This window comes from Nothobranchius furzeri, chromosome 2 (genome assembly GCF_043380555.1).
Source record: "Nothobranchius furzeri strain GRZ-AD chromosome 2, NfurGRZ-RIMD1, whole genome shotgun sequence".
NCBI classification, from domain to species: domain Eukaryota; kingdom Metazoa; phylum Chordata; class Actinopteri; order Cyprinodontiformes; family Nothobranchiidae; genus Nothobranchius; species Nothobranchius furzeri.
This window is the reverse complement of record NC_091742.1, coordinates 95,067,370-95,093,883: the sequence shown is the minus strand read 5'-3', so window position 1 is coordinate 95,093,883 and position 26,514 is coordinate 95,067,370. Positions and strand designations below refer to the sequence as shown.

General features: G+C 42.4%; 1 protein-coding gene across 2 annotated transcripts; it reads left to right on the top strand.

Annotated features, from left to right (window-relative positions):
- The first annotated feature begins 398 nt into the window (after window positions 1-398).
- On the top strand, window positions 399-26,514 carry rbm46 (RNA binding motif protein 46). Of its 2 annotated transcripts, none has more exons than XM_054738331.2 (11): window positions 399-507; window positions 2,730-2,897; window positions 2,979-3,159; window positions 3,234-3,390; window positions 3,455-3,584; window positions 3,900-3,997; window positions 5,303-5,660; window positions 6,799-6,995; window positions 11,068-11,170; window positions 14,400-14,652; window positions 24,765-26,514. In XM_054738331.2, exons 1-10 carry the CDS (start codon window positions 489-491, stop codon window positions 14,630-14,632), a joined length of 1,644 nt encoding a protein of 547 aa, XP_054594306.1. In that variant the 5' UTR covers window positions 399-488; the 3' UTR covers window positions 14,633-14,652; window positions 24,765-26,514. The 2 variants fall into 2 exon arrangements, with proteins under 2 accessions (XP_054594306.1, XP_054594305.1); XM_054738330.2 differs by having other exon boundaries at window positions 6,796-6,995.

Genomic DNA, 26,514 nt, shown 5'->3' with positions numbered 1-26,514 from the left:
TTTCTGTCATATTGTTTCGACATATTCACATATATGTCGTACATTTTGATTGATTTTATTCTTTTTATTGCATTTTCATTATTTTAACTATATTCCATTACTTTTTGGTTTATGTTTTATTACATTTAATGTAAAATTCAACTGTGATTTGTTTTAGCATAAAGTGACACATATTCATTAATTTTGGTTTAATTTACATTAATTGTGTGAAAACTAGTTTATTTTTTCATGTTTTGATAAAATAAAAATAAAATAAAATAAAATAAAATAAAATAAAATAAAATAAAATAAAATAAAATAAAATAAAATTCGAACACGGGCCGCCTGTTACAAACTTCGTCGCTGATTGGTGGAGGGTCCCGTCACTCCCCGCCCCTGGCTCGGACTGTTGCTAGGTAACGATTCTCCGGCTCTTCCCGGCGGAGTTTTAGCTGAACTCTGTGACCGAACTGTTGCTTCTGGAGATCCTGAAGCCGTTTAGAGGAAAAATGCTCCAACTCCGAGGCGGTGAGAGTCCAGTTCAGCTGTTATAACGTGTTTTAAAAACAAACGCGGTGGTTTGGTGAAGTTTGGGAGGATTTTAGCGGTTAAAAGGAAACTTTGATGCAGATTAATCTAGAGCCGCTAGCATGCTAGCTAACGTAACTCTAGCTGGTTTATCATTTAAAAAGTTAAATTGTTCATTCGTTGCTGATGCAGTTAGTTTACAGGATTAGATTTTAGTGATTTTTCTCGCGGGAATTATTATGGGATGGAAAAGGTTGCGCTATTAGCATTAGCTCACTAAGCTAACTCCTTACGTTCATTTCCTGAACTTGAAAATGAAGGAAAAAAATTATTTTTATGTCAAAACTGGTAGCGTTTATGACATGTTAATGACATTTCAAACAGAAACTTGTGTTTTCTACATGTAGAATTAAATGGGTCATAAACATTTCTGTTTCCATAGATTTAGCTGATTATTAGTGAAATAAAAACATGTTCCAAACCAGATTTACAGTGAATGTTTCCGGGAGCTCATCAGCATCAAACAAATAACACTTATTCATCCAAATAATAAATAAGAATAAACTCCACCTACTTAGTGATGAACTCATTAATGAGTTACTGTTTTTATTTTAGGTCCAGTGGCTTTTATCAATTCAATTCAAGTTTATTTATATAGCGCCAAATCACGACAAGAGTCGTCTCAAGGCACTTCACATAATAAACATTCCAATTCAGGTCAGTTCATTAAGCCAATCAGAAATAATGTTTCCTATATAAGGAACCCAGCAAATTGCATCAAGTCACTGACTAGTGTCAGTGACTATACAACAATCCTCATATTAAGCAAGCATGCAGCGACAGTGGAGAGGAAAACTCCCTTTTAACAGGAAGAAACCTCCAGAGAATCCTGGTTCAGTATAAGCAGCCATCCTCCACGACTCACACACACACACACACACACACACACACACACACACGCACGCACGCACGCACGCACGCACGCACGCACACACACACATTATCAGACATACATCCTCTAAATGATCCTTTATAATGAATGAGTTAGTTAGTTGTTTGTTTGTTTGTTTGTTTGTTAGTTGTTTGTTTGTTTGTTAGTTAGTTGTTGTTAGTTAGTTAGTTGTTGTTTGTTTGTTAGTTAGTTGTTGTTTGTTAGTTAGTTAGTTAGTTGTTTGTTTGTTAGTTAGTTAGTTGTTTGTTTGTTAGTTAGTTGTTGTTAGTTAGTTAGTTAGTTAGTTGTTGTTTGTTAGTTAGTTAGTTGTTGTTTGTTAGTTAGTTAGTTAGTTAGTTGTTGTTTGTTAGTTAGTTAGTTGTTGTTTGTTAGTTAGTTAGTTAGTTAGTTAGTTGTTTGTTAGTTAGTTGTTAGTTAGTTAGTTAGTTAGTTAGTTGTTGTTTGTTAGTTAGTTAGTTGTTGTTTGTTAGTTAGTTAGTTAGTTAGTTGTTTGTTAGTTAGTTGTTTGTTTGTTAGTTAGTTAGTTAGTTGTTTGTTTGTTAGTTAGTTAGTTGTTTGTTTGTTAGTTAGTTAGTTAGTTGTTTGTTAGTTGTTGTTTGTTAGTTAGTTAGTTGTTGTTTGTTAGTTAGTTAGTTAGTTAGTTGTTTGTTAGTTAGTTGTTAGTTAGTTAGTTAGTTGTTGTTTGTTAGTTAGTTAGTTGTTGTTTGTTAGTTAGTTAGTTAGTTAGTTGTTTGTTAGTTAGTTGTTTGTTAGTTAGTTGTTAGTTAGTTAGTTGTTTGTTTGTTAGTTAGTTAGTTAGTTAGTTAGTTGTTTGTTTGTTTGTTAGTTGTTGTTAGTTAGTTAGTTGTTGTTGTTAGTTGTTAGTTAGTTAGTTAGTTGTTAGTTAGTTAGTTTTTTGTTTGTTAGTTAGTTAGTTAGTTGTTTGTTTGTTTGTTAGTTGTTGTTAGTTAGTTAGTTGTTGTTGTTAGTTAGTTGTTAGTTAGTTAGTTAGATGGTTAGTTAGTTAGTTAGTTGTTGTTGTTAGTTAGTTGTTAGTTAGTTAGATGGTTAGTTAGTTAGTTAGTTAGTTAGTTGTTAGTTAGTTAGTTAGTTAGATGGTAATAAACCAGAGCACAGACATAAACTCCACCCAACATTGATGTTCTTTAACCTAAACGGTCTCTCAGATTGTCCTCATGTTCCTGTTGTCTTAACTCGTAAGGTGATGGTTCATGGTCTGGTGGGCCATGAGGAGGTTCTGGGTCCTGATGCGTCGGTGTTTGTCCTCTAGACAGTGAGAGATTGTCTGATGAGGACATGGACGGGGACCTGCTGGAGGCCAGAGACAACTTTAAGACGTCGTGTGCGAAGGAGGTGGCACTGCTGGCGCTGATGGAGAAGACGGGCTACAGCATGATCCAGGAGAATGGGCAGAGGAAGTACGGCGGACCTCCTCCAGGTATGCGGGAGAGTCCAGACGGACCATTAGAAGTCGCTCAGGGATCCAGCTGACCCGGTTCTGTGTGTGCGTGTGGTTCAGGCTGGGAGGGCCCGGCACCGCCGCGTGGCTGCGAGGTGTTTGTGGGGAAGATTCCCAGAGACATGTACGAGGACGAGCTGGTTCCTCTGTTTGAGAGGGCCGGAAAGATCTACGAGTTTCGCCTGATGATGGAGTTCAGCGGGGAGAACCGCGGCTACGCCTTCATCATGTTTACCAACAGGTGAGGGACCCTCTAGAGCCTTTGTTAGTCACGTCAGGTCAGGAGTGGTGATGGTGTTCCTGTTCCTGTTCCAGGGAAGATGCCCAGAGAGCCATCCAGATGCTGGATAACCTGGAAGTCCGTCCTGGGAAGTTCATCGGCGTGTGTGTGAGTCTGGATAACTGCCGCCTCTTCATTGGCTCCATCCCCAAAGACAGGAAGAAGGAGGAGATCCTGCAGGAGATGAAGAAGGTACCCAGCATCCCGTCAGGGTTGTGGGACGTGTGGGCCGCTCTGACGGGTGCTCTGCCTCCAGGTGACAGACGGTGTTGTGGATGTGATCGTGTACCCCAGCTCCACCGACAAGAACAGAAACCGCGGCTTTGCCTTCGTGGAGTACGAGTCCCACAAAGCAGCAGCCATGGCCCGGCGGAGGCTCATCCCTGGTACCAAACCTGTCTTCTTCTGTGGTTCTAGTTGTGTCCAGCAGGGGGCACCAGAACCTCCTGCTGACCAATCAGGACCAGCCGGTTTCCCCAGCTGGAGCACAAACATGAGTCAGAGGGAGAGTGAAACCAACCCAGAGATTGGTGGTTGTTGTCCTGGAGCTCGCCTCCAGGTTCTGTCCTCGGGTCCGGTAGAGACCAGCGGACCTGGGCCTGGTCTAAGACTTCTACCCAGAGTGTCAGGAGGGCCGGAGCCGTCCTCGTGAGCAACAGTATTATTACTTATTAATGTCAGTGTCTCGTGCTGCTCACCAGGAACCTTCCAGCTGTGGGGTCACACCATCCAGGTGGACTGGGCCGAGCCGGAGAAGGACGTAGACGAGGAGCTGATGCAGAACGTCCGGGTGCTCTATGTATGTGTCACACAGACACACACACACACACACACACACACACACACACACACACACACACACACACACACACACACACTCACACACACACACACACACACACACTCACACACACACACACACACACACACACACACACACACACACACACACACACACACACACACACACACAGAGACACACACACACACACACACACACACACACACACACACACACACACACACACACACACACACACACACACACTCACACACTCACACACACACACACACACACACACAGAGACACACACACACACACACATACACTCACACACACACACACTCACACACACTCACACACACACACACTCACACACACACACTCACACACACACACACACACACACACACACACACACACACACACACACACACACACACACACACACACACTCACACACTCACACACACACACACACACACACACACACACACACACACACACACACACACACACACACACTCACACACTCACACACACACACACACACACACACACTCACACACTCACACACACACACACACACACACACACACACACTCACACACACTCACACACACACACACACACTCACACACACACACTCACACACACACACACACACACACACACACACACACACACACACACACACACTCACACACTCACACACACACACACACACACACACACACACACACACACACACACACACACAGAGACACACACACACACACTCACACACACACACACACACACACACACACACACACACTCACACACACACACACACACACACACACACACACACACACACACACACACACACACACACTCACACACACACACACACACACACACTCACACACACACACACACACACACACACACACACACACACACACCGTCCCTTCAGCAGCTCAAACCCAACTTCCTATCGAAACCTTTTCATAATAAGAGCGCAGAGCTAAACTCACAGGTAAAAATAATCATCAGTGGTGAGTCAGCAGCTTCTCATCCCCCCCCCCCCCTCCCCCAGGGTCAGCTGAGCGGGTCTGTGATCAGGGAGGACGTACCTGTTAGCAGCTAAAGCTAACGCTAGGGGAGGGTTGTGTTTTCCTTCAGAGTGACAAAGTTCTCCTGAGGGGCCGTAGCTCAGCCTGGAGCTGCTGGTGTGCCACAGCCAGTCTGAGTTCTGGTGGCGTCTGATCCAGGGAAGGGTGAGTCTACGGACACACCTCAGTGTCCTCCCCCTAATGCCGCCCTCCTGTGCTTCTCCAGGTCCGGAACCTGATGCCCAACACGACGGAGGAGACTCTCCACCAGGAGTTCTCCCGTTTCAAACCCGGCTCGGTGGAGCGGGTGAAGAAGCTGACGGACTACGCCTTCGTCCACTACCGTTGCCGTAGCGACACCTTGACAGCTCTGAGTCTGATGAACGGAGCTCAGATAGACGGAGCCACGGTGGAGGTGATGCTGGCCAAGCCAGCGGGGAGCAAGGAGGCAGCGCTCCCCGGGAGGAGGTACAGAGGAGGAGGAGGAGAACGCACAGAGGGCTCGCTCCTCCAGCAGAGAAATGGAGGGATGGCCAAAGCCAGAGCCTGGGCCCTGCCACCTCACCAGGGAGGTGCTGGAGGAGGTGAGTGTGCTCTTTATAGAACTTTTATCAGTCTGGAAGAGCAACGAGGACGGACGGGGAGTGTCAGAGGAGCTGGCTCCTCCTGCTGGGAGCTCCTCAGGACACAGGTCTGCTCTGCTCCTCGTCCTCCTCCGTCTACCCGTCACCACTCTAACCAGTATAACCACTGGTACAGGTTACACTGGGGATCATCCCTGCAGCAGGACCAGAGCCCAGGTGCTGCTGCAGTCCCGCCACAAGGGGGCAGCAGAGCTCTGGGTTTGCAGAGACCCATCAGAACCTCCTGCTGCTGGTACCTGCTACAGTCCAGAGCTTCTGATTGGACCTTCACATCCACCTGAACGCCTCCAGAGTTCCCAAAGACAACTCAGATGATGGTTAATCTGGGCCAGATTAGGAGGTCGGTGGTGTCTGGTCCAGTTGGTGCTCCAGCAGGACCGGTGTGGGTTCTGGTCGTGGAACACCGCTGGATCCATCCAGGAGGGTGTGGTTCTAGACCAGAGACCCCCAGGGAACCAGAACCAGTCACCAGACCCCTGGGCTTCGTCTGCTGCTTTCTGGGATTTCAAAATAAAACAGGAAATGACTAAAGTAGCTGCCTGTGTGCGTCACGGTCGCAGCAGGAAGTGTAGAATGTTGCCGATGCTGTATGAAGACCAGAGGGTGTTTGATGCTGCTGACCTCTGACCTCTGACCTGATCTGGTTCAACAACAGAAACTCACATCTGAGCTTGTTTCCTGTGAAGATAAACTTTACAGCTGGTTGTTTATGGAAAGCTTTACGTCACAAACAAACAAACATTTCTGAGCTGCAGTCTTTGGTGTCAGGTGCAATAATGCTTCCCTCTGTTCCCCAGGGGGTCTGCTTGTAGTTGAGGACCCCCGGTGTAGAGCACCTTCAGCACCACCATGACAGGTGTTACTAGATCTCTACTTCCTGTTGTAGAGGAAGTCAGTCACCCAGGTGTATCACTCTCACAAGACAGGAAGTGAATGGATGACCAGGGCTAACCCCAGCAACCAGGAACCAGACGGTTCTAAAGGCAGAACCTGCAGACCTGATCAGTCTGATGATGACTCATCGCCAGGCTCCGCCCTTTCACCCCTAAACACTAACGCTGGTCTTCTCCCTCAGAAGAGCCGGAGCGGGTCATACTGCCCCTGCTGCCCGGCACCCCCCTCAGTCCCACCAGCCCTCTGGCCCTGAAGCAGAGTCAGATCGGATCGGCCGTCAGTCTGCTGGACTGCTACTGTCAGAAGAACTTCTGGTCTGCACCCGAGTACCACCTGTTCTCCTCACTTGGACAGAACGGCACACTGATGCTCATCTACAAGGTACCGCCCCATCAGCACACACACACACACACACACACACACACACACACACACACACACACACACACACACACACACACACACACACACACACACACACACACACACACACACACACACACACAGTTCCCTCTGTTTAAACAGCTGGTATTTAGCCACCTCATGCTAACGGGCTAGTTATTAGGGATGTGAGTGCTCGTGTTAGCCGTGGGATTTACATGGAAAAAGGAGCTAATTAGGTTTGACTGAAAGTGCAGATTTTTTCTTCTGGGAAACTGAGTCAGTGACTCAAAGACCTGATTCAGTTTGTTGAGTGACTCATTCAAACTGTATTCAGTAAAAAGAACTGAATTTATCATCACTATTAGTAATGCTAACATTATGCTACAGCTGCTAACTGTTCAGTTACGTTAGCAGACAAGCTAGTGACCATCACTACACTAAAGCCATTATTATCAGAATGTGTCACGTCTAAAACGGTCCTGGTGGAAACGTGTCCTGTTCTCCAGCCTTCTGTTAGGTGGGTAGTAAGATTGGGCGATTTGTGTAAATTTTCCAGCCGCCAATCGTCAGCCCATTAAAGACGATGGTCGATACAATTCCACAGGTGACTTTATGAGCAGCGTAATGCACAGACTGATTTGTGAACACAGAAAAAGTCTAAACATGGATTTATTTTTTTTTATAGAAGGGCAGCGCGTGTTTGCTGCAAGAGAGTTTTTTCTTTTTGTTTAATTTAGTATTTGAAGTGTGTTAGTGACATATAAATGACCTATGACTTTTTTTTTTACATAGACACTGGGTTTCAGTCTTTTATGAATTCGAGTGGGAAATTAAACTTGTCACTGCTGCATTTGGACGCACTTTGAGGAAGGTGCATTTACTCGCAGCAAGAGGTCACGACTCGTGTGATTCGTTCTCGTGTCACTTTCCTTTTTAAAATAATTCAAAAGCATTCAATAATATCTAGATTGATTGGCCACCGATCAAAATCGGCCGATTTCCGTGAAAGCACTTTTACCCTAACCCTGGCAGGTAGACAGGTATAGAGACAGACATCTGGCATTACCCTGGCAGATAGACAGGTATAGAGACAGACAACTACCATTACCCTGGTAGATAGACAGGTATAGAGACAGACATCTGGCATTACCCTGGCAGATAGACAGGTATAGAGACAGACATCTGGCATTACCCTGGCAGATAGACAGGTATAGAGACAGACATCTACCTTTACCCTGGCAGATAGACAGGTATAGAGACAGACATCTGGCATTACCCTGGCAGATAGACAGGTATAGAGACAGACATCTGGCATTACCCTGGCAGATAGACAGGTATAGAGACAGACATCTAGCATTACCCTGGCAGATAGACAGGTATAGAGACAGACATCTAGCATTACCCTGGCAGATAGACAGGTATAGAGACAGACATCTGGCATTACGCTGGCAGATAGACAGGTATAGAGACAGCCATCTGGCATTACCCTGGCAGATAGACAGGTATAGAGACAGACATCTGGCATTACCCTGGCAGATAGACAGGTATAGAGACAGACATCTGGCATTACCCTGGCAGATAGACAGGTATAGAGACAGACATCTGGCATTACCCTGGCAGATAGACAGGTATAGAGACAGACATCTGGCATTACCCTGGCAGATAGACAGGTATAGAGACAGACATCTAGCATTACCCTGGCAGATAGACAGGTATAGAGACAGACATCCACTATTACCCTGGCAGATAGACAGGTATAGAGACAGACATCTACCATTACCCTGGCAGATAGACAGGTATAGAGACAGACATCTACTATTACCCTGGCAGATAGACAGGTATAGAGACAGACATCTACTATTACCCTGGCAGATAGACAGGTATAGAGACATACATCTACTATTACCCTGGCAGATTGACAGGTATAGTGACAGACATCTACCATTACCGTGGCAGATAGACAGGTATAGAGACAGACATCTATTATTACCCTGGCAGATAGACAGGTATAGAGACAGACATCTACATTTACCCTGGCAGGTAGACAGGTATAGAGACAGACGTCTACCATTACCCTGGCAGGTAGACAGGTATAGAGACAGACATCTACCATTACCCTGGTAGATAGACAGGTATAGAGACAGACATCTACCATTACCCTGGTAGATAGACAGGTATAGAGACAGACATCTACCATTACCCTGGCAGGTAGACAGGTATAGAGACAGACATCTACTATTACCCTGGCAGGTAGACAGGTATAGAGACAGACATCTACCATTACCCTGGCAGGTAGACAGGTATAGAGACAGACATCTGGCATTACCCTGGCAGATAGACAGGTATAGAGACAGACATTTACCTTTACCCTGGCAGGTAGACAGGTATAGAGACAGACATCTACCTTTACCCTGGCAGGTAGACAGGTATAGAGACAGATATCTACCATTACCCTGGCAGATAGACAGGTATAGAGACAGACATCTACCATTACCCTGGCAGATAGACAGGTATAGAGACAGACATCTACCATTACCCTGGCAGATAGACAGGTATAGAGACAGACATCTACCATTACCCTGGCAGATAGACAGGTATAGAGACAGACATCTAGCATTACCCTGGCAGATAGACAGGTATAGAGACAGACATCTAGCATTACCCTGGCAGATAGACAGGTATAGAGACAGACATCTACCATTACCCTGGCAGATAGACAGGTATAGAGACAGACATCTACTATTACCCTGGCAGATAGACAGGTATAGAGACAGACATCTACTATTACCCTGGCAGATAGACAGGTATAGAGACAGACATCTACTATTACCCTGGCAGATAGACAGGTATAGGGACAGACATCTACCATTACCCTGGCAGATAGACAGGTATAGAGACAGACATCTACTATTACCCTGGCAGATAGACAGGTATAGAGACAGACATCTGTTATTACCCTGGCAGATAGACAGGTATAGAGACAGACATCTATTATTACCCTGGCAGATAGACAGGTATAGAGACAGACATCTATTATTACCCTGGCAGATAGACAGGTATAGAGACAGACATCTACTATTACCGTGGCAGATAGACAGGTATAGAGACAGACATCCACTATTACCCTGGCAGATAGACAGGTATAGAGACAGACATCTACTATTACCCTGGCAGATAGACAGGTATTGGGACAGACATCTACTATTACCCTGGCAGATAGACAGGTATAGAGACAGACATCTGTTATTACCCTGGCAGATAGACAGGTATAGAGACAGACATCTGTTATTACCCTGGCAGATAGACAGGTATAGAGACAGACATCTATTATTACCCTGGCAGATAGACAGGTATAGAGACAGACATCTATTATTACCCTGGCAGATAGACAGGTATAGAGACAGACATCTACTATTACCGTGGCAGATAGACAGGTATAGAGACAGACATCCACTATTACCCTGGCAGATAGACAGGTATAGAGACAGACATCTACTATTACCCTGGCAGATAGACAGGTATTGGGACAGACATCTACTATTACCCTGGCAGATAGACAGGTATAGAGACTGACATCTACCATTACCCTGGCAGATAGACAGGTATAGAGACAGACATCTACCATTACCCTGGCAGATAGACAGGTATAGAGACAGACATCTACCATTACCCTGGCAGATAGACAGGTATAGAGACAGACATCTACCATTACCCTGGCAGATAGACAGGTATAGAGACAGACATCTAGCATTACCCTGGCAGATAGACAGGTATAGAGACAGACATCTACCATTACCCTGGCAGATAGACAGGTATAGAGACAGACATCTACCATTACCCTGGCAGATAGACAGGTATAGAGACAGACATCTACCATTACCCTGGCAGATAGACAGAAACACTCCAGACTGACCATCATTGACCCTCTCTCTCTCCTCAGGTTGCTTCACTCGTCCCGGTGGAGCTTCACAACATTTCATTAAAAATAAACAAAACGGTTTTTTGACCCCTCTGTGTGTGTGTGTGTGTGTGTGTGTGTGTGTGTGTGTGTGTGTGTGTGTGTGTGCAGGTGGTGCTGCCATCCACACAGAGCACCTACATGCCTGACAAGCTGTGTGTGCTGCTGGAGGACGCCAAGGAGCTCGCTGCTCAGACCACTCTGTGGAACCTCGGTACTCACACACACACACACACACACACCATGAGTCAGCGCTGTAAATCCTATTAACATGCAGTAAAGCGCTGACACAGAGACCTCCAGAGTTACTGATGAAGGTTCAGGGACACAAAGTTTCAGCAAAAACCAATAAAGCATCTTTTATTGATAGATCAAAATCAGATCGATCAGGTTTAGATTTTATTTGGGTCCAGTTATCAGAAAACACACACACACACACACACACTAGGGCTGGGGGTAAACGATTATTTTAAAACGATTATTCTGACGATTAATTTATCGAATAGTCAACTATTCTAATGACTATTTAGACAATTAATCTAACGTTTATTTTTCTATTGCACAGTTAAAACCAAAAAATCTCTAATAAATTCCTCAAAAATAACTGATAAATTGTTACTGTAAGAGAATAAACATACAGGCCTTCCATTTTGTATAAAACTGCTTTTATTGTGTTGTGGTTGGTTATGTTCTGGTGACGTGTAGAACTTGGGAGTGCAGGCTGCTGCCTGAGAGGTGGTAGAAGACGGAGTGTCTCCATGCTGCTTTGTTTTGGTCACTTATGTGCGTGAGGCGAGTGGTGTTACGACCCTTCCTGGGGAGTTGGGCTCGTGTGTAAAAAGGAAGGGACAATAATGGGATTTAAAAGTTAAAATGATGATCAGGTTTATTTACAACTACAAAAAAACATAAACCTTTCCATCCACAGGTTGGGAATAATAAAACTAATTCTGCCTGTGGGGAATTAAAACAAAAGGACAAATAAGTAGGGATGTCCCACTGGGCAAAGATTACAGGGTTCTGGACCAAAATAAGAATCTCCAAAGGTCCAACTCTAAACTGGGCGGTTAAACCAAACTCAAGGTGATATTTTAAACGAAACCAAAAACCCACAACACTCTAAATGTAATAAAAGGGAGATCTACACCACAAAAAAGATGAACTCTAAACCAAAACGTAACAGCTTATCCAAACGCAAGAAGCTGTTAGCGAAGATGCTAACAGTAGCTTTACCAACGTTAAGTTCAAGTTACCAAGTTTAAATAAACCAAAAACACCCAGCAGCAAACAGACCAGCAGGGAGAGACTGCTACCACCAAAACAGCTCTCCTAATGTCTGAAAGAAGCTCCTTAATGAAGGGAGAAACGCTCCCGGTGATTTTCTACATCTGCGATAGAGACGAAGCAGCGCATCTGACCCCGGAAGTTGTTGTCCGTTGCCGGGAGACGAAGGCGGGCAAAACAGTATTTGGTGGAGATGTTAGTGAAGGTGGAGAAGAGGGCGAACTAGAGGAAAAACAGGCAGATTTCTCCTCTATTTACAAACTCCTGGGGATGCAACAAGTGGGCGCGGGGCGTCGACTACCGGATCTGACGTCGACAAATTTTTAGAATCGAGCCGTCGACGTCATCGAGGCTTCGCTACAGCCCTAACACACACACACACACACACACACACACACACACACACACACACACACACACACACACACACACACACACACACACACACACACACACACACACACACACACACACACACACACACACACGCACACACACGTCCCACTGGACCAACAAGCCTAGACTAGAGCCCTGCACTGAAGCCCTAGGCCCGCGGGCCGGGCTTCGGGCGAACGACTGTGTAATTACCTCGGACACGGGCCGGGCGCCTTTATTTTTAATCAAATTCATTGAAAAAACTGAAACACTTGAACGCGGCAGCACCTGCCTGCTTCTCACGCACCGGCACCCGTTAGCGCAGTTAAGGTGTGTGTGGTTTATAAACGCGCCGATATGAACCAATTCTCTAACTGCTGATTGAAACGTGTGCCCCTGTTCGCCATTTTATGTCCACTTTGATGTCAGAAACCATTTGTTTATTCTCATGAAAATGGCAGCATTCTATTTTTATGTGAATAATTTCGCTCTGCAGTTAAATAAATACAGCATTCATTGCTGGTTTCTTTTCTGACTGGAGAGCACATTTTCAGGGCGGCAGATTAAATTTACAAACGCTTTATTAATTGGGGGCGTTTATTTAATCTGCCGCTCTGAAAATGCGCTCTGCAGTTAGAACATTAGAACGCTGCTTTTTTCTGCATTCTCAGAGCAGATTAAATTTACAAACGCATCCAATTAATATGGTGTTCTTAAATTTCATCTGCCGCTCGAAAAATACGCTCTGTTAGAAAAAAAGCTGCATTGATGCTGTTTCTCTTTTTTACTGCAGAACGCTTCTCACAGATAATTAGAACGCTGAGCATTCTATCACGCTAAAACATTATGAATGGTTAAAAAAAAGTCGGGCTCGGGTCGGGCCAGAGAATCCTGAAAACCTTCTCGGACCGGGTCGGGCTGGGGCTCCACCCCCTCGGGCCGGGCCGGACACGGGCTCAGATTTCAGGCCCGTGCAGGGCTCTAGCCTAGACTCAGAACACCAATCTCCTCAGTGAGACAGTAACTAGGATCTGTTGTATTACATGAAGTACTATAATACTTTCTTAGATAGGGAGGCTAGACCAGCTCAGTGCCCTCGTGCCCACTCGGAGACTAGGAGGTTGTGGGTTCAAATCCACGGTCGGGTCATGCCAAAGACTTAAAAATGGGACCCAAAGCCTCTCTGCCTGACACTCAGCATTAAGGGCTTTGATCCGGGGGTAAACTAGTTTCCTCCCACCACTGCAGCTCACCACTCCCTATGGGGAGGGCTCAAAGATGGAGATGTCCTTTCACCACTTACCAGTGTGTGTGACGACTAATGGGGCTTTTCTGGATCACACTCTGTGACTTTTGGCCGTCGCTTGTCCAAAATGCTGCAGCTAGAGTTCTGATGAGAATTAAAAAGGGAGATCATATCTCTCCTGTCTTAGCTTCCCTACATTGGCTACCTGTTAAATTCAGAATAGATTTTAAGATCCTTCTTCTCACATAAAAAGCTCTTAATAATCAAGCTCCATCATACATCAGTGATCTGATTGTTCCATACGTTCCTAACCGAGCACTTCGCTCTCAGACTGCAGGTCTACTGGTGGTTCCCAGAACATCTAAAACAGGATGGGAGGCAGATCTTTTAGTTATCAGCGATGAGGAGAAAAGTCGACTCTTCCATAAAATAACCGTTGACCCCAGCTCTGCTGATCTATTATCTGATTTATGGTTCATTTTCGGATTCCCATTTCTGCTGATGATCCTGATTAGTTCCTACTTCCTGTTTCCTCTAGAACTTTCCATCCTCCCAGGAGCTTCCTGTGACTCCCCCAGCAGCCCCTCCTCCCCTCTCTCCCGCTCAGAAGGGAATCTGAGCTGTGATAGCTGGGCCTTCTCCTCCTGCCTCTCCCCTCCTCCTCCCCCATCCTCCTTCACAATGCCCCCTCTGCCCTCCTTGTCCACGTTCCTCCCCACTGCGTCCCAGCCTCAGCAGCTCTACATCCGCTCCCAGTCCCCGTTCTACTGACGGAGACTCACCTGCAACAGGTGAGGAAACCAGATCTGATGTTACCGTTCTGCTCCGGTGGAACGTTTGAGTCCACAACCTGCAGCTCTAGCACGAGGAGGTCTTCTGTACATAAACAGCACCAAACCGGTTTCATCTGGTTTTAATCCATTTAAACAATATTAACCTGTTTGGATGTGCTATTAACTTGTTTCTTACCCATTTGCTTCCTTACAAAATGTTTATGGGCAGATAAGTAAATAAAATACTGTTTATTTCAAAATAATAATAATAAATCTTTAAAATATTTGTCATTTTGAATCACATTCCTGGTTTTTAAAGCAACAGCACATTTCAAGCAGGCAGAAAAAAACGATATGAAATAACTTAGTAAACATTAGTCGCTAGCGTATTTAAATAAAATGTGTCAACAATGTCAATATTTCATTATTTCATCATATTTCATCATATTTCGTTATTTCATCATATTTCATCATATTTCATTATTTCATCATATTTCGTAATATTTCATCATATTTCATTATTTCATCATATTTCATCATATTTCATTATTTCATCATATTTCATTATTTCATCATATTTCATCATATTTCATTATTTCATCATATTTCGTCATATTTCATCATATTTCATTATTTCATCATATTTCATCATATTTCATTATTTCATCATATTTCATTATTTCATCATATTTCATCATATTTCATTATTTCATCATATTTCATTATTTCATCATATTTCGTCATATTTCATCATATTTCATTATTTCATCATATTTCATCATATTTCATTATTTCATCAATTTCATTATTTCATCATATTTCATCATATTTCATTATTTCATCATATTTCATCATATTTCATTATTTCATCATATTTCATCATGTTTAATCATATTTCATCATATTTCATTATTTCATCATATTTCATCATATTTCATTATTTCATCATATTTCACCCTGTTTAATCATATTTCATTATTTCATCATATTTCATCATATTTCATTATTTCATCATATTTCATTATTTCATCATATTTCATCATATTTCATTATTTCATCATATTTCATCATATTTCATCATATTTCATCATATTTATATGCGACGGTGGCACAGGAGTTAAGTGCTCGCCCCGTAATCGGAAGGTTGCTGGTTCGAGTCCCGCTCAGTCTGTCGCTGTCGTTGTGTCCTTGGGCAAGACACTTAACCCACGTTGCCTGCTGGTGGTGGTCGGAGGGACTGGTGGCGCCAGTGCTCGGCAGCCTCGCCTCTGTCAGTGCGCCCCAGGGCAGCTGTGGCTACATTGTAGCTCATCCCCACCAGTGTGTGAATGTGTGTGTGAATGGGTGAATGACTGATTGTGTTGTAAAGCGCCTTGGGGGGTTTCAGGACTCTAGAAGGCGCTATATCAAATACAGGCCATTTACCATTTCATCATATTTCATCATATTTCATTATTTCATCATATTTCATTATTTCATCATATTTCATTATTTCATCATATTTCATCATGTTTAATCATATTTCATTATTTCATCATATTTCATCATATTTCATTATTTCATCATATTTCATATTTCATTATTTCATCATATTTCATCCTGTTTAATCATATTTCATTATTTCATCATATTTCATCATATTTCATTATTTCATCATATTTCATCATATTTCATTATTTCATCATATTTCATCATATTTCATTATTTCATCATATTTCATCATATTTCATCATATTTCATTATTTCATCATATTTCATTATTTCATCATATTTCATCATATTTCATTATTTCATCATATTTCATTATTTCATCATCTCGTCTCGTCTCGTCTCTCGTCTCGTCTTCCTCCACTTATCCGGGTCCGGGTCGCGGGGGCAGCATCCCAACTAGGGAGCTCCAGGCCGTCCTCTCCCCGGCCTTGTCCACCAGCTCCTCCGGCAGGACCCCAAGGCGTTCCCGGACCAGATTGGAGATGTAACCTCTCCAACGTGTCCTGGGTCGACCCGGGGGCCTTCTGCCGGCAGGACATGCCCGAAACACCTCCCCGGGGAGGCGTCCAGGAGGCATCCTGACCAGATGCCCAAACCACCTCAACTGGCTCCTTTCGATCCGGAGGAGCAGCGGTTCTACTCCGAGTCCCTCCCGAATGTCCGAGCTCCTCACCTTATCTCTAAGGCTGAGCCCGGCCACCCTACGGAGGAAACTCATTTCGGCCGCTTGTATCCGCGATCTCGTTCTTTCGGTCATTACCCAAAGCTCATGACCATAGGTGAGGATTGGGACGTAGATCGACCGGTAAATCGAGAGCCTGGCTTTCTGGCTCAGCTCCCTCTTCCCCACGACAGATCGGCTCAGCGTCCGCATCACTGCAGACGCCGAACCAATCCGCCTGTCGATCTCCCGATCCCTCCTACCCTCACTCGTGAACAAGACCCCGAGATACTTAAACTCCTCCACTTGAGGTAGGACCTCTCCCCCGACCCGGAGGTGGCAAGCCACCCTTTTCCGGTCGAGAACCATGGTCTCAGATTTGGAGGTGCTGATCCTCATCCCAGCCGCTTCACATTCGGCCGCGAACCTACCCAGCAAGAGCTGAAGGTCAGAGCTGGATGAAGCTAGGAGGACCACATCATCCGCAAAAAGCAGAGACGAGATTCTCCTGCCACCAAACTCGACACACTCCACACCACGGCTGCGTCTAGAAATTCTGTCCATAAAAGTGATGAACAGAACCGGTGACAAAGGGCAGCCCTGGCGGAGTCCAACCCTCACTGGGAACAGGTCCGACTTACTACCGGCTATGCGGACCAAACTCACGCTCCTCTGGTAAAGGGACTGAATGGCCCTTAACAGAAAGCCACCCACCCCATACTCCTGGAGCGTCCCCCACAGGGTGCCCCTGGGGACACGGTCATAAGCCTTCTCCAAATCCACAAAGCACATGTGGATTGGTTGGGCAAACTCCCATGCCCCCTCCATCACCCTTGCAAGGGTATAGAGCTGGTCCACAGTTCCACGGCCAGGACGAAAACCACATTGCTCCTCCTCTATCTGAGATTCAACTATCGATCGGACCCTCCTCTCCAGTACCTTGGAGTAGACCTTTCCAGGGAGGCTGAGGAGTGTGATCCCCCTATAGTTGGAACACACTCTCAGGTCACCCTTCTTAAAGATGGGGACCACCACCCCGGTCTGCCACTCCCTAGGAACTGCCCCCGATGACCACGCAATGTTGTAGAGACGTGTCAACCATGACAGCCCTACAACATCCATAGCCTTGAGATACCCAGGACGAACCTCATCCGCCCCCGGGGCTCCGCCGCTGTGTAGTTGTTTGACTACCTCAGCAACTTCTGCCCCCGAGATCGGACAGTCCATCCCCAGGCCTCCCAGCTCTGGTTCCTCCTCGGAATGCGCATTGGTGGGATTGAGGAGCTCCTCAAAGTATTCCTTCCACCGTCCGACTATAGCCCCAGTTGACGTCAGCAGCTCCCCATCCCCACTGTAAACAGTGTGAGCGAGTTGCTGCCTTCCTCTCCTGAGGCGCCGGACAGTTTGCCAGAACCTCCTTGGAGCAGATTGATAGTCTTTCTCCATGGCCTCACCAAACTCCTCCCACGCCCGAGATTTTGCCTATATTTCATCATATTTCATCATATTTCATTATTTCATCATATTTAATCATATTTCATTATTTCATCATATTTCAGTATTTCATCATATTTCATCATATTTCATTATTTCATCATATTTCATTATTTCGTCATATTTCATTATTTCATCATATTTCATTATTTCATCATATTTCATCATATCTCATTATTTCATCATATTTCATCATATTTCATTATTTCATTATTTCATCATATTTCATTATTTCATCATATTTCATCATTATTTCATCATATTTCATTATTTCATCATATCATATTTCACCATATTTCATCATATTTCATTATTTCATCATATTTCATTATTTCATCATATTTCATCATATTTCATTATTTCATCATATTTCATCATATTTCATCATCTTTCATTATTTCATCATATTTCATTATTTCATCATATTTCATTATTTCGTCATATTTCATCATATTTAAGTATTTCATCATATTTCATTATTTCGTCCTATTTCATCATATTTCATCATATTTCATTATTTCATCATATTTCATCGTATTTAATTATTTCATCATATTTCATTATTTCGTCATATTTCATCATATTTCATCATATTTCATTATTTCGTCATATTTCATCATATTTCATCATATTTCATTATTTCTTCATATTTCATTATTTCGTCAATTTCGTCATATTTCATCATATTTCATTATTTCGTCATATTTCATCATATTTCATCATATTTCATTATTTTGTCATATTTCATCATATTTCATCATATTTCATTATTTCGTCATATTTCATCATATTTCATCATATTTCATTATTTCATCATATTTCATTATTTCATCATATTTCATCATATTTCATTATTTCATCATATTTCATTATTTCTTCATATTTCATTATTTCGTCATATTTCATCATATTTCATTATTTCGTCATATTTCATCATATTTCATCATATTTCATTATTTCTTCATATTTCATTATTTCGTCATATTTCATCATATTTCATTATTTCTTCATATTTCATTATTTCGTCATATTTCATCATATTTCATTATTTCGTCATATTTCATCATATTTCATCATATTTCATTATTTCGTCATATTTCATCATATTTCATTATTTCTTCATATTTCATTATTTCGTCATATTTCATCATATTTCATTATTTCTTCATATTTCATTATTTCATCATATTTCATTATTTCGTCATATTTCATCATATTTCATCATATTTCATTATTTCTTCATATTTCATTATTTCGTCATATTTCATCATATTTCATTATTTCGTCATATTTCATCATATTTCGTCATATTTCATTATTTCTTCATATTTCATTATTTCGTCATATTTCATCATATTTCATCATATTTCATCATATTTCATTATTTCATCATATTTCATTATTTCATCATATTTCATTATTTCGTCATATTTCGTCATATTTCATCATATTTCATTATTTCATCATATTTCATTATTTCATCATATTTCATCATATTTCATTATTTCATCATATTTCATCATATTTCATCATATTTCATTATTTCATCATATTTCATTATTTCATCATATTTCATCATATTTCATTATTTCATCATATTTCATTATTTCGTCATATTTCATCATATTTCATCATATTTCATTATTTCATCATATTTCATTATTTCGTCATATTTCATCATATTTCATTATTTCGTCATATTTCATCATATTTCATTATTTCATCATATTTCATTATTTCGTCATATTTCATCATATTTCATCATATTTCATTATTTCTTCATATTTCATTATTTCGTCATATTTCATCATATTTCATCATATTTCATTATTTCATCATATTTCATTATTTCGTCATATTTCGTCATATTTCGTCATATTTCATCATATTTCATTATTTCATCATATTTCATTATTTCGTCATATTTCGTCATATTTCATCATATTTAATTATTTCTTCATATTTCATTATTTCGTCATATTTCATCATATTTCATCATATTTCATTATTTCATCATATTTCATTATTTCATCATATTTCATCATATTTCATTATTTCATCATGTTTCATTATTTCGTCATATTTCATCATATTTCATTATTTCTTCATATTTCATTATTTCGTCATATTTCATCATATTTCATCATATTTCATCATATTTCATTATTTCATCATATTTCATTATTTCGTCATTTTTCATCATATTTCATTATTTCGTTATATTTCATCATATTTCATTATTTCGTCATAATTCATCATATTTCATTATTTCATCATATTTCATTATTTCGTCATATTTCATCATATTTCATCATATTTCATTATTTCTTCATATTTCATTATTTCGTCATATTTCATCATATTTCATCATATTTCATCATATTTCATTATTTCATCATATTTCATTATTTCGTCATATTTCATCATATTTCATCATATTTCATTATTTCATCATATTTCATTATTTCGTCATCTTTCGTCATATTTCATCATATTTCATTATTTCTTCATATTTCATTATTTCGTCATATTTCATCATATTTCATCATATTTCATTATTTCATCATATTTCATCATATTTCATTATTTCATCATATTTCATTATTTCGTCATATTTCATCATATTTCATTATTTCGTCATATTTCATCATATTTCATTATTTCATCATATTTCATCATATTTCTAGTCAAACCTAAAGTGTTTCTGAAGAAATACGGATTAGAAGGGTGTTCACATTCTGTATTAATGTATTAAAGATAGGTTCATCGCTCATGATTCTCATAATTAAGTGTGAAATTTGAGGTTGTGACGACTGAGCCGACTTCACATGTGCTATCCACAAGTCTCCACCGAGTCGCCACTGCTTCGTGTCACACCGACAGACGGTAACAGCAAGCTAGTTCCAGAAACGTGCTCAATAGTCACCAATATATGCAAGTTCAGCTTCAAACTGAGAAAGCTACTTTTCTGAAGTTAAAAGCGTTAACTCAGTCTCGCCTGGGCAGGTTTAGTAAAGAATGCTCGTCTCTCTGACCCAGAAGTCACTCGGAGCCTTCTGGAAGAGTTCCAACCAGCTCTCACTGGCCACTTTATTATGTACACCCTTTCAACTTCTCACGTACGCCAATGACTAATCAGCCAATCACACGGTGGCACCTCAGTGCATTTATGCATGTTGACCTGGTCAAGACAGTCCGCTGCAGGTCAAACCGAGCGACAGAATTGGGAAAAAGGGGATTGAAGTGACTTGGACCGTGGCGTGGTTGTGGCTGCCCGACAGGAGGGTGCTGCAAACACACAAATCCTCTGCAGAGGTGGAAATGAAACGAAGCAAGGCTTCCTTCTGCAGCTCTGCTTGCACGTGTCCCTGCCGTGAGTGTCTCCTCTCCTCAGCTGGAAACGTTGTCTCACAGAAAAGAGCCAGCCAGAGTCCAGAACATGTGGACATGTCCACGTTTTTGCTGTACAACACTGAAGTTTACCCCACTGAACAGAAGACAAACACTCCTCTTGATCTTTAGAAGCATGTGGGTCACTCCCAGCTTACCGTGCAGTGTTCCTCTACAGAGAGCCTTGTTTTCTGTAGGTCTTAGTTTTAGTCTCAGTCTTCTGGACAAAATGCATTCTAGTTTCAGTCGACTAAATCTTCAAAAAGAAAATTTTTTTTACCAAGAGTTTGGTTTTTAGTTCGACATAAAATGTAGTATTAGTCCATCCATCCATCCATTGTCTGAACCCGCTTGTCCGTGCAGGGTCGCGGGGGGCCGGTGCCTATCTCCAGCGGTCAATGGGCAATCAGGCGGGTACACCTTGGACAGAGTGCCAGTCCATCGCAGTAGTCTTTTACAAATAAATGTGTATGTAACATGTGAACTTTGTGCTACAAGAGTGAGTTATTTTAGGGCTAAAGGGCATGGGACATCCAGCCAGCAGCCCCACTAACATGTTCCCTCCATTCAACCAGCCAATAGTACAGTACAGAAATAATCAATCAATACGTTATTAATCCCAGAGGGAAATTAGAGTTTCAGTACACACAATTCAGAGATCAGACATACATGGGCAAGACACATGACAAGAATTGGTGACTGTGGTCATTCGCAACCCGAGTCGCGCCACCTTAATAGAGATAAAAGGGTTCCGTGAGGATTGGTTCAGGTGGAGGGAAAAAAAGGCACTTCAGAGTTACCCTCCACAGGGAGGGCAGCTTTGCTCTGCAAAAAAACGTCTCAACTATATATGCAACAAACTTCAGACATCACAACATAACATGAGACTCCAATAGGAAGGCGGGGGGGCTCCTCTTTCCCCCAGCGAGAGCAGCCATCTACGGCACTCATCTACTGTACAGTCACAGGTGGGAGGGGGATCTTGGGAGAAGCAAAGAACACATTGACTCCTGCAGGTTGATGACCTCGCCAGGCTGAAGTCCAGCTTACGATTCACCTCGAGTAACGTCCCAGTCTGAGAAGTCTCCATATGGACGGTGCTTTCCGTGGGTGCGGGTCGCTTCAATCACTCCCGTCTTCCCAAATTTCCAGAAAACCAGATATCAGGGTATCCGCGGGTCCTTAAAAAGTCTTAAATTTACTTTTCCAAATTTAAGGCCTTAAAAATCCTTAAAAATGACAAATAATCCTTAAATACAGTTTCCAAAGGTCTTAAATTACCAAAGACCCAATAAACAAGATTCTTTTATTTCTATAAAATTTTCATGAATTTCTAGTTAGTCTTCAGCATTTTTTGTGTGTGATGTTGCCGTAAGCGGAACCGTACACATTCAGCTGGTTGTGAAAGGGGGCTATTTTTAGATGAGCACATTAGCTGGTTAAGCTAGTGGGAGCTTGCGCCATGGGGAAGTGCAAGTTTAATGGTAACTGGATGGCTAATCCCACGTTCTCGACGTGGTTAGCACCGGTTCCAGGCAATAGCTGGAAAATAAAGCTTAAATTTAATTATAAAAATAGCTTAAATTTTGTCTAAGTGGCCTTAAAAAAGGTCTTAAAAAGTCTTAAATTTGGCTCCCATAAACCTGCAGATACCCTGAGATATCCTCCCACTCTAATCAGGAGAAATCCAGTGATCATCAGACCAGATATCCGAATATATAAAGTCACTTACTGATAACAAGAAGCAGAAGCTGCTGGGATGGTCTGCAGTCAATCACCACAGGTTGGCCTCTGTGTCCAAATAATCCCAAGATTAACATCCAAACATGAACACAGACTAAACTAAAGCTCAGAGAGTAGAAATGGCCGAACATCTATTAACGCGAGGCTGAGGCTTTTCCAGGAGCTAGCTCTGAGGTCACATGGCTCTGATGCTCATTAATTATTCAGAGTTTTAGACATTAAATTACACTTAAACAGGAGAGTTACAAACACATTCACCAATTAGTGTTGCCATGCCAACTAGATCTATGAAACCTAAAGTGGTTTCTGAACCAGGCTGTAAACACGCGTATTTCTGCTGTGAATCGACTTTTTTAACATGGGAGTCAATGAGGACCTGCTCACTTCTGGTGCCAGCCCCTAGTGGATGAGGGTGGAACTGCAATGTTAGCCACTCCCTATTGGCTTCAAAAATCAAGACCATAACGGCCCCCTTGGTCTGAACTTTGAAGCCAACACGGACGTTTGGATTACCACAACCCGGATGACCGAGAACCTTCACCAGATAAGTTTTGCTAGCATAAGCGTGCACTTCCTGAAGCGGCTGTGCTGCGCTGCACATTCCCACCACAGAGAGGCGCTCTTGCAGAATGAGCGCTGTGGCTGATTGCTGGGACTCCTCCTGGTCTAGTCACCAAAGAGCTACTTTTAGCTGGTCAGCGTCTCGTTTTGTTATGAGAGAAACAGGGAGTCGACCAAACCATTAGGTCCTCGTTATCGATGAACAACACAGCTTAAACACGCTTATGGACTTCTCCTGTTGGACGAGTTTGAAGGGAACTCCTCGAGGAGACGTGTGCGTGGTTTAGCACAGGTTTGTTTACCTGCTCAGGCTCACTTTTGTTGTTTAAAGGTAAACAGGTGCATGCTTCTTTCACAGGATTAGCTCTTTATTTCCAGATGTCGTTTTTATCTGCAAGGCTGTGCGTCCGTCTGTCAGTGCTTGTGACAGGAGTGGTGAAGTTTGCTGAAGTCCACAGAGGCAGGGGCTTAGACCAACACCAGTAGTGTGTGGCGGCTCTACAGCTAGTGTTTACCGGGGTCTGAGCAGAAGCAACAGCTGATCTGGAGCTCCTGCTGCGGTGCAGCTGGTCGCCCTGATCTCCCGGCGCCGTCTGAAGTTTCTGAGCAGCTGCTGCTGCTGGGAGACCAGCTGTTCAGCACGGCGCAGTGTTTAGCTGCTAAACACACATCAGCTCCCCGAAGAGCTGCAGGAGAGCCGTTAATGGACCGGTCTGAGCACAGAACCACATCTGTGAAGATAATAGCATTATTAGTAATAACGGTGGTGCCTGTGTACATCTTGTTGCAGGAGGTCTCCACCCCCTAGCGGAGGAGCAAGAGGAGTGCAGACGTGTTTGTGGCTTCGTCTGTTTGCGTTCTGAAATCTTATCTGTGTTTGAGACGAAGGATGAAGGAAGTTTCCACTGAGCTGCTCTGATGAGCTCCTCCTCCTCCCGCTGCTCCTGTTATCATCGACACACACACACATCAGCTTCTCCTCTCAGGTGAGATCCCAGCAGGAGCCTCCTGAAACCACACAACGAACCCGTTATCGTGATGACAGAGGAGGAGGAGGAGGAGACGAGGAGCCTCCTCATCCTCTCCCTGATCTCCTGCTTTCATCTTCACCTGACTCATCTGAAGGCCAACCGACTCCTCCACTCCTCACAGCAATCTGCAGGTGCAGGAACACCTCCTGCTGCTCCTCCTCAGGAGGAGTTCTGAAGGTGAATCACCTGTTTAGAGGAGGAAGGTGGCATATCCGGAGTAACCTAATCCCTGTGATGGCAGACTTCATCACCTCCTCAGCAGGAAACGCCGGATCTGTTATTAAAGTTTTTACTAAATCGGATTATTAGAAGCCAGCAATAATAACAACTAATAATAAATCAGTATTAATAATGATAATAAAGAACATCAATAAAACTAAATGTCAGTTATTTTAATAAACATTAATAACATAAATCATCACCTGTCTGATTTTAAACTTTCATGAAATTTTACAGAGAAGAGATAAAATGAGGAACCTCCCAGATCTACGGAAAGCCAATATAATCATAAACAGTCAGATAAATCCATCTAACAGGTAATTGGCTGTGAACTAAACTGTTGTACAAATCTAGTTTTAAACAAGTGGCTTTTGTATGAAACAGTTTATTCTTATTCATGGAACACTTTAATTACTGAAAACAAACATTTTAAAAACCTTGATGTCCAAAATTCATTTAAAAAGTTTCATCAAATGAAAATCCAAATCTCTGGTTTGTTGTCTTTCACTTTTGAAGTTAAATGTTATATTTGGATTTTTTTCTTTACTGTATTATTCTGGAGTAAATCTTGTTTTTGTTTTGTTTTTTGCAGCCATGTTTATTATTTAGGTAAAACTGTTTATAGATTATTGTCCTCAATGGCTTTCCTGTTTATAGATTATTGTCCTCAATGGCTTTCCGTATGGGGCTGGTAGAGAGCTTTCAGGGTTTTATTCTAATTAAAGTTTTATAAAACATTGTTAAGTGAGATGGTGCTGAGGGGCGGAGGTATGTCATCAGAGGAGGAGGGGCTAGAGGAGGGGGAGGAGCTAGAGGAGGGGAGGAGCTAGAGGAGCAAACACAAACATTTTAATTGTCTCTCATTCTCAGATGTTTGGAGCTCAGAAGGTTTAGAGTTGAATCGATTATTTCAGGAGCTTTGATGCTTTTGTTAGTTGAGTCTGAGCAGCTGGTTGATGTTTCTGTTCACACAAACTAATTTGTTTGTTTGTTTGTTTGTTTGTGTAAAAAGTTCCTCAGCAGCTGTTGTTTGACCAGAACTATTTTAGATGAACTGACCAATGAGAGCAGGAAGCACTGGTACTGGTTAGCCACGTTTAACTACAGCCTGTTGTTGGTTTCATCATTAGAATGTTTGAGCCGTGAATCAGGAAGTGGAAGTTGGATTATTTATTATCACACCCGCATTAAAGGACATTAAATATCCTGCTGAAGATGTTTGTACGCCTGATGTCAGATGTTGGGTTTAATCTCAGCCGACTGAGGAAATAAATCTGAGTTATTCACTAA

Excerpts from the sequence above, each read along its gene's own strand:
- rbm46 (XM_054738330.2), top strand. Across the intron at positions 2,898-2,978 it reads GTACGGCGGACCTCCTCCAG|GCTGGGAGGGCCCGGCACCG; the intron begins GTATGCGGGAGA and ends CGTGTGGTTCAG. Across the intron at positions 3,585-3,899 it reads CCGGCGGAGGCTCATCCCTG|GAACCTTCCAGCTGTGGGGT; the intron begins GTACCAAACCTG and ends GCTGCTCACCAG.